This window comes from Platalea leucorodia (genome assembly GCF_965183815.1).
Source record: "Platalea leucorodia genome assembly, chromosome: 3".
In the NCBI taxonomy this organism is placed as follows: Eukaryota; Metazoa; Chordata; class Aves; order Pelecaniformes; family Threskiornithidae; genus Platalea; species Platalea leucorodia.
The window spans coordinates 52,797,598-52,809,748 of record NC_138825.1 but is presented as its reverse complement, the minus strand read 5'-3'; the positions used below and the strand labels follow the sequence as shown (position 1 = coordinate 52,809,748).

General features: G+C 38.1%; 1 protein-coding gene across 1 annotated transcript in view; it reads right to left on the bottom strand.

Annotated features, from left to right (window-relative positions):
• The window catches only part of PRKN (parkin RBR E3 ubiquitin protein ligase), a gene marked incomplete at its 5' end in the record, with an annotated part of 628,924 nt that overhangs the window by 118,022 nt on the left and 498,751 nt on the right, over positions 1 to 12,151 (bottom strand). The window contains 1 exon segment of the mRNA XM_082305465.1: positions 10,874 to 10,935. Within this exon segment, the coding sequence (XP_082161591.1) occupies positions 10,874 to 10,935 (62 nt within the window).

Here is a 12,151-nt window from a genome sequence, read left to right as displayed (position 1 = left end):
CATTTTAGTTTGGATTTGGGCAGTGATGATGCCTACAGTTGCACTGGTTGCTTAGACTCCTTTTATAATTAACAGGAGAATTATGATGCATTTCATCTTTTCTCTTTTAGATTTGTACATTAGTGTGAGAAGAACTGAGTCCTGGAGTGCCCTGTTCTGTTATCTATAAAGAGAGATCAGACAGTTTGCTAGATATTGACACCTGAAATTAGGTGACTCCCACAATAGGTGCTTCGGTTCCAATAATTTTGCTCCTAAGTCACCAGGCCTAAGCTATTTTTGAATCCAAGGTTTACGTACCTAAATAGCTTAGACAGTGAACCACCTCACACAATTTTAGCCCTTCAAAAATTAAACATCTAACCTAAACAACTCATAAAGGCTCCAAATATATTGAATGAGAAGAAACAAGATCCCAAGTAGGGAATTTATCCTGACTTACATGCAAAGTCTAAGATAGGTAGAATGAATCACCCTGTGGAAGTGCTATAGTTGAAACTGAGAAAACTAACTTATGCTAGACATGTAACACATAAAGAGCTGTCATTAAAAGATGAACTTAACTCTTCTGTACATTCAAAATATTTCATAATATCTATTACTCAATTATTATCAATGTACCTCCGATTTAGAGATGCACTCATCATGTGTAAAACAGTTCTGCATGCTACAAGGAGGAAAAATATCACCAATTATTTTAGGAAAAATCTCTTACAAAGTTTAATATATGGGGAACTTGACTGAACTGGCATCCATGGCACCTGATTTCAATTCCTGGCAGCAGCACAGCCTTCCTGTGGTTTTCACGTAAGTCACTTAATCTATGCTTCTCATCAATTCCCCATTTGCAAAGAGGGAGAATGATACTTGCTGATTTCACTGTAGTGTTAAGAGGCAAAATCCATTAATAGTCATGAGGATGTGAAATACTCTGGTAATGGGGGCATAAAATTACACAGAAATCACCAGCCATCTACTGCTGCTAGAAATCAGCTTTTGAGCAAAGCATGTCAAGCATTTATATGCTACTGTAATAAGGTCCTCAGAAATACAGGTAGGTAAATAGTTGCCGGATTCACCATAGAACCATATATTTCAATGCTTATTTGAAAAAAAAAAAAAAGGCTTTAAAAATATGATTTACTCCAAACCACTAGTGCTAAGACAGCTAAAGGTGTATGAACAAGGTAGTCATAAAACATTCTGATTCTTTTTTCTCTGAAAACTGCATGCTGTCATGAACTTTTCCCTCAGTTTGTGAATTGTCCCAGTCAACCCAAATCTATCCTTTTAATGGAATAAAATTTTGAGTGAAAAAAATTCCCAGCTCTACTTATGGTATTTCAACCATATCATGAAGTTCTTCCATGCAAGCTTTGCTCATAAAGACTTGTCAGGGCCTTTAGAAATGATTTTTATAAATTATTATAAATTATAGTATGACATAGACACAGAGGTTGGATAATTGCAACCATTTATTCCCTGATCCCCACTTTCCAGATTGGGATGGTTTCCCTTGAGTCTTAGAATGATACCGGGTTTTCAACCAGTGGAAATTCAATCATTTGATGTTGTAAATCAAGGGTAATATAAATGAAATCATTGGGCTGACACAGGAATAAAACAGGTTTAACTACAGGTTGAGTCTTTTCAGTTACATTGAGATTCAGATACTAAGACAAAACTGAAATGCACCTTGATGCAAAAAACTCTTGCAAAATACACTTTGTGAACACAGCGATTCCTTGCCATGTTATTTAATTTGCAAGTTATGCTTTAATATAATAGAATAATAGAACGGTTTGGGTTGGAAGGGACCATAAAAGATCATCTATTCCAACGTCTCCTGCCACAGCACATGTGCTTTGTGCTATTTTAATTTTGCTTTTATTCCTTGGCTACAGTTTTCTTTGTTTTCCCTTTTTTCCTCACACCTAAAAGCATCTGCTCAGTAGTAGGCTCGCAGGGAACTTTGGACAAAAGTTTAACATTAGATGTAAAGCCAAAATTTCTAATCTCTGAAAGGTAATTCAATTACTTGTTTCTTTTAACTGCATGTAATGGTCTCAGAGGAAAGAAAATCTACTTTCTGGAGTCAGATTGTTTTTACTGCTCCTATAAATCAAATAACCATCTGTGTGTTTCAAAATTAGATTGTGGAGGCTATTAGTCCATAATGTAGACTAAGCACTTTATTTATACGTATTATACGCATTCCCCCCACCCCCCCACCCCCCAAAAAAAAAAGAATTCGTTCCATAATGTAATTAAGCAACTTAAAGTACAAACCCCTTAATACTCATTGGACTAGTAAAAATACTTACAAAAGGGTCACCTAAAATATAGATTAAAAAGAGACAGACTGACATGACTTTGCATGGAGCACCCTTTATTTTTCCTGAATTACTGGGCTCCTCTGCTGGCCAGTGGTAGGACAGGAAGAGCAAGTTCAGAGCATCAGCTCCTTCTTGTTCCCACAGGAGCACCACAAGGGAGACCAGAAGGAGAACCACCTTCTAGAGGGCTGGAATTTGCCTGACTTTGGAGAGTCATGGAAAATTGGGTGAGGCAGTCTCAAGAAAATACTTAGATAAGAAACCCCTGACAGGACCAATGCAACACAATTCATGGATGAAATTAAACTGGCATAGAGAGGGGGAAAGGAAGGAAAGACTGCAGTTTGCAGGATGATATGAAAGAAAGCACAAGGTGAGGAGTATGAAAATAGAAAATAAAGAATACTGAGAAGAGAGGACACAGGAGCAGGTTGTATTGGAAATTAAACTGAATATATAAGAGGCAATATGATGCAATGAAGAAAGTGGACTAAGCACAGTGTATGGCTTGGCACCGTATTTACAAGCTATTGGAAATTCGTGATCTTCCAGCAGATTTGTGGGATCAGTCGAAATAGACTGAATGCTGAAGATAAACATTCAGTTCCTTCTGACCCTTGTGCAGCTCAAATCCACATTCCTTTCTCCCCTACAAGTAACAACCACCAAGACTGTAACTGATGCAAGGAAATCTTTCAGTTGATGCTGTTGCAAATTGTGCAACTGAGATTCACTGAAGCAGATACTGGCTCCCAGGAATTCCACTTCTCAGATCACAAGAGTGAATGTATGCATATTCCATGAAAGCAGATCAAAGTCATGCCAGGGATGGAAGAAGTCCCATCTTCTACATCCACCTGAGACCCTGAACACTGGGGTTCAAATCCTCTCTCTGAATTTAATAAAAACTGGTTGGAAGAGAATTCCTCTATTTTAAGAAGCACTCAAGTTTTTCATGGATAGTGGTTACACACAAGTAAACAAATGGAAATTTGGGTTCTACACAAAATGACGTATTTTTTTGGTTTTGACAGGAAAAGAATATCCTTTAAATAATTTTTGATCACAAGTATTTTCTCCTTTCTTTCTCCTCATATTTTATTTCATCTGTTGAACCAGAAATTAATTACTTTTACTTGTCTAGTGCACAGACAAGAAGTTAAAAAAGGTTTAAGAAACTAGAGATGCCCTGCCTATGACAAGAACTCAAAGAGAATAAAGTTCTGATAATCCAGGAAAGACAAAGCTGAGGTACTCACATAGATTCCAATTACCTCTGAAGTCAGGGAAGAAGGCAGTTAGGAGACATTCAAAGCAGATATAGCATAGGAAGAAAAGAGAGGCACATCACTGGTCATGTGAAATTGCAAGAGTGTAAAGTTTGTTGTGTAGTTCCAGGTATAAAAAAAGGTGGTGTAAAGAGGATCAGGAGTTAAATGCAGTAGCTCAATTTTAGAGAGACTGATGGGATGGTGATGACAAATCCAAAAGGTGAGCCAAATGAGATGGACAGAAATCAGATATTAGACAGAAAAGTGGAAGAAACTGAGAGATGTGGGTAGGTATCCCTCACATTGAGTAGTAGCTGAAGCCAGGGGACTGGGTGGGAAAGCACAGAGCTGCAAAGAAGTATACTCATAAAGATACCGATTTGAGAATACTAACAAAATAGCTCTGGCTTAGTAATTATGAACTGCAGAAATTATTCAGTGAAAATTTATTCTTTTTTTTTAACTGCATGTGAATTATTGAGAGATAGCTTACTTTTTTTCCGAGTATAGTTATCAAAAAATCTTGACCCAGAAATACTTCAGAAGCATTTTGTTGATCATATTTGATAGTTTCCTGCACTAAACTCAGCTGATTAATTAGAAGTGTCACATGACATTACTTTTGCCTGAATGGGTAAATACATATCAATTAGTTTAAGACTGACTTTACATTAATATTCTGTAGCATATACTTAAAAAAAAATTCCTCTAGCAAGTATTGCAAGCAAAAAAGAAAAAAAAATCAAAAGGACTTTCCCCTTGCCACACACACGTATTGTATACAAATTCCTTTAAAACCTCAATTAGTGTTAAATTCTTTCTTTTAATACTAGATTTCCATAAAGTTACAGCTCACAGCAAAACGTAGCACACGCCTACACCACCTTTGAACAGCATGGCGATGTGCATCTGCAGATTTTCAAAACAGGGTATTCCTTTGCATAAGTTTTCCCCAACTGGCAAGGAAATGTGGGGAAAAAAAAAAAAAAAAAAAAAAAAGGAGTGCCCCCATTCAGGCTTGCTCAGATTCCAGGGATATAAACGCCCACAACATTTCTAAAGAAAAAGTGAGCAGTGATATGAGTTGAAGTAGCAGCTGATAGGAGAGATCTGTTGAAATTGATCATTCCCCTGTCAAAATATCAAGAAACTGGCCAATACATTCTGCAAAGTTGTCAGAGCAGATGATATAGCAGAGAAGCGCAGCTATACATTACTTAGCAGCTTCTTTTCCTGCCACTAGCATGTCATCTGCTTCATCTGTGCTGTGACCTGTTGGGGGCACTCAGGTATAGCAGCAGATTGCTCTTGTGTTATTTGTTTTCCCTTCCAGCCTTCAGATGTAGCTGCTATTTTATTCATTAATCACAATATTCCATTTAAACAATTAAACAAGATTTTTTTTATCACTTTGGGAAGAAGAGGGAAGTTTCTCAGAGAGTCATTAGGGAGACTCCATAAGAGTTCACTGCAAGTCATCTTGCTATGTTGGTATATTGTAGTGTGTAGGTCTGAATTAGTGTTCTCTCTGCTGTCTCTGGCACTGGCTTGTTGAATTACCCGTCTTCCACGGTATTTGGACAGAGCCCATATTTAGTGCATGTTTAACATATTTTTGTAAGTAGCTTGTACTATCACCACTTGTAGAACCATTTGCATTTACTTGCAGAGACAGCCAGCCTGACAGGGCAAATGGCTACTGCAGGAGACTAACTTTCTTATATTGTGCTATTTTTCAGTAGCTCCCCAGTTAATAAATCTTTCATCCTAATTCTGAGTGTATCTCAGGTACCTATGAAGTGAAGCAGTTAGCCAGCAGGTTGGACTGCATCCATTATGCTAGGGGAAAATGATGGGTTATGAACAGTGAGATCAAATTGCAAGAAAAAGCTCAACAGAGCTAAGGATGGTTAGAAAGCTTCAGGTTTTATCCTTCCTGGGGCTGCATGTCCAGGAGAGTTTCTTTGCCTTGTACAGACCTTTGTGTACTGGGAGAGTCTGTGAGAAGGAGGTCCAAAACAAACCAATCAAAGCTGCTTTTGGAGACTTTTCTGGGTCAGACTCTGGCACCTTCTCAAAGGGTCAAGTATCAAGTCGGGTAGCAATCTGTTGCTAAATGTATTTTTGTTGCATATTAAGCGAATTACTCTGGAAGCCGGTTTTACGTGGTAAGTTAGTTATCCACAATGCATATTATGTACCAGGGAAGCTTGTACTCTTCTATTTCACCACACAGACTATGATTACCTCTTTCCATAAGGTCTAAAAACAATTCCCGCTTTAAAAACTATCTTGTTGCCACCAACTAAACCTTAAAAGACAGATTTTCCAGCTAGAATGAATTTCCCATAATGTATGTTCCTGAGGGACTAGAAGACATGGGAGTTTTTCGTGTCCAGGAGACTACCGAGAAGTTGGACAACTGTTTTATTATCATTTTATTATTATAGAACAACTATTATAGGACAACTGTTTTATTATTATTTTATTATTATAGAACTCCTTTTAGGAAATATAATCAGCAACTTTTCACGCTTCAAGTTAAACACAAAGCCTTTTTTTCTCAGCATTACTTTTCCTTCAATGCTTGCATTGAGATAAAGAAACATTTTATTTGGATAGACAGATAGACAGGCAGACATATGCTTTTGAGTAGTTTGATCCTGCAAGGTGCTCAAAACCTTTGTCTCTTAATGACATCAACAAAAGTTTTATATGGACAGTATTTACAGGAAACAAATAGTCGATGAACAAAAGGTAGAACCCGGGGTTTTGTATTAGGAACAGTTGCTTGATTTTAATTTGACTGAAATTTGGTTGACAAAGGTAAGAGAGTTGATGAAGCAGTCTTCTCCAAGGCATTTGTCTTGCTGCCGCCTGGCATTTTGATTAGTATCTACAGTGATATGAAATTAACATGCCATATATTAAGAGGATGAAAACTTAGCTACCTGGCATGTCTAAAATATAATTGTAAATGGGCAATCATTATTAAGGAAGTGTGTTTCCAAAAAGGCCCTGAAGGTATTTTTGGCCTTACGCCACCTAAAATTTTAATCAATGGCTGCCAGGAAAACCAAGAACATAGAACATCAGTGATAAAGCTTGTAACAATTTAAGGAGAGGAAATAATGAACCTGTAACATGGACGGTTAAGTTCATGCTACAGGGGTACCTGAACTGTTGGTAAACTGGGTTTAAGCAAACAACTTACTTTTCAGCACAGTCAAATGTAAAGTTATTTTTCTAGGAATAAACTATTACCCACAATTGCAGAATGAGATTTCTGTCTGCAAAGCAGTGTGATGGATTGTGAGCTGAATCTGAGCTGTGTCCATCCATGTACAAAAGCACTAAGGCACCTCTTAGATGAATAAATAGAAATCTCTAGAAGGGAAATTGTATTCCTTATTGGGCAGCCACTGGTTTAACTGAAACTCACAAGTTCCAGAGGGAACATCCACTTCAAACTGAAAGGTTCCTTCATTCTGTCTGAAACATATTTAGCTGACAGTCTGACTGACAGACTCCCTTTTGCCGTATAAGCAATTTTTTTCAGTCCTGTTTCAGGGGTATAGTGGCATTTTTATGATTTTCATTCATAGGTTGAAGTAATTTTTTATTATGATGATCACCTATTATCTTGTGACAGGACAAACGGAATTAGAAATGTAAAGGATCTGGACACTGACGAATGGGAGATACACAATGTAGGGAGCATACTGGTGTTGGTAGAGTGGTGGAAAGAAAAGAGGCTAGGAATTTTTTGTGTTTCACTACTGAGAGGTTGTCATGGTTTAACCCCAGTTGGCAACCAAGCACCACACAGCCGCTCGCTCACCCTCCCCCCTCTCAGTGGGACAGGGGAGACAATCTGAAGAGCAAAAGTAAGAAAACTCATGGGTTTAGATAAGAACAGTTTAATAATTAAAATATTGTAATAATAATAATAATAACAACAACAACAATAATAATAATAAAAAACTGTAATGAAAAGGAAAACAGAGAGAGAGAGGAACAAAACCCAGGAAAAACAAGTGATGCAACCGCTCACCACCCACTGACCAATGCCCAGCCCGTCCCTGAGCAACAATTGCCACCCCCAGGCCAGCTCCTCCCAGTTTATATACTGAGCATGATGCCATACGGTATGGGATAGCCCTTTGGCCAGTCTGGGTCAGCTGCCCTGGCTGTGCCCCCTCCCAGCTTCTTGTGCACCTGGCAGAGCACGGGAAGCTGAAAAGTCCTTGACTGGTGTAAGCACTGCTTAGCAACAACTAAAACATCAGTGTGTTATCAACATTATTTTCATACTAAATCCAAAACACAGCACTATACCAGTGACTAGGAGGAAAATTAATTTTATACCAGCTGAACCCAGGACAGAGGTATAATAGGATCTAATGTCTGCAAGTGATTTGTAAACAAAGAATGAATGTTTTTCTAGGCAATATACTCCAGTTTAAACAAGAATTAATCCAAGAAAGTCATGTAATGTGTATTCTAAAGGAGATCAGACCAGATTATCTCAATAGTCCATTCTGCTTTTATAATCTGGCCTTAAATGTATAAGCATTTTAAAAATAAATCAAGATTGGACATGAAGCCGTTTTTGCCTGTTGCTTGGAGTGGAAGAAAATATATGTTGGTTGATAATACTGAAATTGTAACCAGTCTGAATAAAACAGTGTTATAATTAATTATGATTTTTTTTTTCTGTCCAGTATGCATGATAACAGAAAAAGACACTTTAGATCTTTTTAAAAAGCAAATATATCACTCAATAAATATAAGAAATAATTAGATAGCCATGTGAATAAGGACTTCACCTGAAATTCCTTTCTTTCTTCATTTAGATATATTTTAATTTTTTTTACCTTGGCTTTGCACTGATTTTTCCCTAACTGTCAAAGTGTGTGCTAACTTCAAGCAAGAGCTACTGTGGTCATCGGTAGACTCATGATAACAATGCTTTTGTAGGGACAGAATATAATTGTAATATTCTTTATACTTGTATGGACTTACGGAATAATTCAAGCCTCATGGCAATGTTCACTACTTGCAAAGACATTGGTTAAGACCGTGATGACAACCACTGTATCCAAATAACCTGTTAGGGCAGCCAGTTTCAGAGAAAGGCAAATGTTTATAGGACAGACCCAATCTGCAAAACAACGTTCCATCTGCATAGTTTTATGCTCCTAATGCATGATGACAAAAATTTCTCATCTGTTTAGGTGTATTCAATACAAAGACAAAAAATTTCATTTTGAAAATCCAAAAGAATATGAAAAATATTCAAAGTGGCAAAAATACTGTATTTATTTGATTAGCGAGGCTTTCCTCATCAAACTCCTCTACTCTCTTCAAGACTTCTCTTATTATTGGACACAAATTAATTTTCTTTTGTGGTTCCTAGTGGTTTACATCATCCCACTTTTGAAGTTTCTGTATTATCATATAATTTAATACTCTCTTAGTGCAAAGGTGTAAGGGTAGGTGAGTGGAACAAAGAAAGCATTAAGATTACATAAACAATCTTAAATCTGACATTTTCTAATGTCTGAATTCTTCATTTGCACTCTTAACTCTTTTAGCCTTCATTTTTATGTCTACCACTTCCTTCTCTAAAAAGCAAACAGCAAAACAAAGAAAGTCCATCAATTAAGTTATATTGCTCTGTCAGTGGTCATCAGCAAGGCTGAGGTCTACAACTCCATCCTCAGAGCTCTGCCAGTGGAGCTATCAAAGTCTGTCTGGTTCAGCCCTCTCCCTCATACTCACAGTCTTTTGGTTTAGCTGTTCCCTATTTTTCCTTCAGATCTCTCCTTTTGTTCCACTCCTCCTACTCTGCTTAGCTTCACCTCCTCGTGCAGCTCATTAAGTACAGATCTTACTTTATTTACCAGTCTCTAGCAAGTTTCCATGTTTGGTCATTCCCTTCCAGTCCTTGGTCCCAGATCCTTGTCAGACCCTTATCCCTACCATTCTGGTTTCTACTCCTAGTCTCTTTCACCAGCCAGCCCCATCTCTCCAGTGTCCCAAAGCTTCATCTCACTCTGCCTTCCATTTGTCAGCTGGCTCTAACCAGTCTCTTGGCCCCATCAGTCCTGGTCATAATTTCTTTTATTTCCTCTTCCTAAGTCCTCAGTCTCACCGGATTCCTGCTTTCAGTATCTCCTAGTCTGTTTTCTGTCTTTTTTTCCATTCCTGTCAGACAGACTCTCCCACACTCCCCTTCATGCTGCCTTCTTGCTGAGGAAAAGCTGAGTCCCCGAGGAATTTGGCTTTTGACTTTCTATAACAACTGAAGTGGGGTGCTGGTGCAGGAAAACTGGAAGTCTAGAAAATGTACCACCAGCCCTAACTGTAATAAAAAAAGGAGAGTGACAGGGAAAGGAAAAGCAACAGGGTGCTCTGGACAGTGTAATCTGATCCAAAAACTAAGAAACCAGACTTCAAATTAACATTTCAGGAGCTGCTCCTACCTCTGTAACAGCCTTCATATAACCTTGTGCAAATCTCTTGGTGCCAGGTTCATTAAAAGATGCAGATATTCTCATGTACAACACACTAATGCTGAGCTTTCAGGCCCTTGGTCCCTAGTACCTGCAACTCTATGTCAGACAGTTAGGTTTTATAACCAGTACATTAGGAGAGATACTTCAGAGACAAAGACAACTTGAATTTAAGAAGCATTGAGCATGTGAAAATTCAACTTGTCTCTCAAAATTTAAGGCCATTTTCTCAATATCTCTGTACATTAATTTCATTATTGACAAAACAATAACTATGACCATCTTGTGAGTGTTGTAAAGCATACTTCACTTATGCTTTCCTAAGATCCTTCTACAGAAATAGTTTTCTGAGTGCAAAGAACAGCTATAATTATGAATGATAAACACACTTTTAAAAGAGAAAAAAGGCCACAAAAAGAGATGAATAATATCATGAGTAGCTGTAAGTATCAATCCTTTAGTCAGATTGTTTGTCTATCTGCTGTTTTAGAGAGCCTGTTTACTGCTGCAGTCAAAAGCCGAAAAGCTGTGGCAGATAGCAGATGTACCAATTAATAACCTGTCAAGGCTGATGGATAGAATGAAAAAAAAAAATCTCACATATATCTCCTGTGTGTTTTTTTTCCCCAAGTTTCAGGTCACTGGGGGTCATGAGATACACTCTTGCCTCCCTGGAGAGAGACAAAACTGTCTCATTAGCGTCTATCTTTCATGACATTAAGACACTGCCTTTGAGTTGCTAACTCACCTGTTCTTCTCCCAGAATCCTGAAGTGATGAAGCTCTTTAATCAAGGAGTTTGGACAGCCAGCTGTTGGAAAGAAACAAAAATAGGCATTTTAGAGATTCCTGTCAGCGCAGTTTCAGCATAAGATACATAGATGCAGAGAGGATAGAATATACAGATTTACCTTAGATAAAGAAGATTAGAAAGATTAGCCATGGTTCTGAGGGCACCAGAATGCTGAGAACCATCTATCACATAATCCTTCCTCATTTCCGAGCATTCTACCAAGAACGCTTAGAAAGGTTATATTCCGAATATTTTAGCCCTTTCCCCAAAGGACTGAAAGCAAAAGCAAGATGAAAAGGGCAGCACTGTCTGCCAGATACTGCCAGCCCCTTAGCGTAAGCCAAAAAGCTTGTTAAAAGAGGATCTCACATCAAAACCTTGGAGCTGCCCAAAGCTGAATTCTGATTCACACAGCAGGTTTGGACTAATTTCTAAGTGTAATGTAGGCTTTCCCTGATTCCCTCAAGGATTTCATAGGCCCCACAGATCACTTTAATTTTGGCTGTCACAAATATACCCATTTCACAAATATGTACTTGTCACCCACAGGTGTAATACACAAACCAACTATGCAGGCAGGGGAGCGATTTGCCAGAACTTTGCGATCAGATTAACGTTCAGTCACTACAGACTTCCACATCTGTACCAGCCAGTAAGAAAGAATATGTCTTGCTAGATGCCATGCACTTTACTGACATGTTCAGACTGTGATTACCTTCCTGGTGATGAAATTCAAGGCTGCTACTCACTTTTGTACACTACTAGACTCATTTCTGGCAAGGGATAAAAGTGCAGACTGTGAAAGCAATCTGGGCTTTATTCTTCTTACCATAAATTGAAGCATCTGCTTGTGAACAGAGAAAATTCCTTAAAAGGAATTAAGAGCATAGTTCTCCCCAGAACGTGGGAAGAACTACAATTTTTATCAACCTGCTTTTCTGCTGATGCAGCTACAAATAGTTACCTCTCACTCTCAATGACTGCCATTAAAAGGATGCAAATGAATTTGGAGACAGTTGTCAGGAAATCTCCATCAGCACTGTAGCTTCACTCAAAGCCAATGAGCCTACACTCACAACTTCTGTTGGCCTAGCTGTCTTAGGGATACAAAGGGAAAAGCCTTGCAAGCAACATAACATAACATAACTTAACAAAATAACATAACTTGCAACTTGCAAGCAACATAACTAAAAAACGCAAAAAGCCTGCTATAGACACAATTATCCTAGTACAA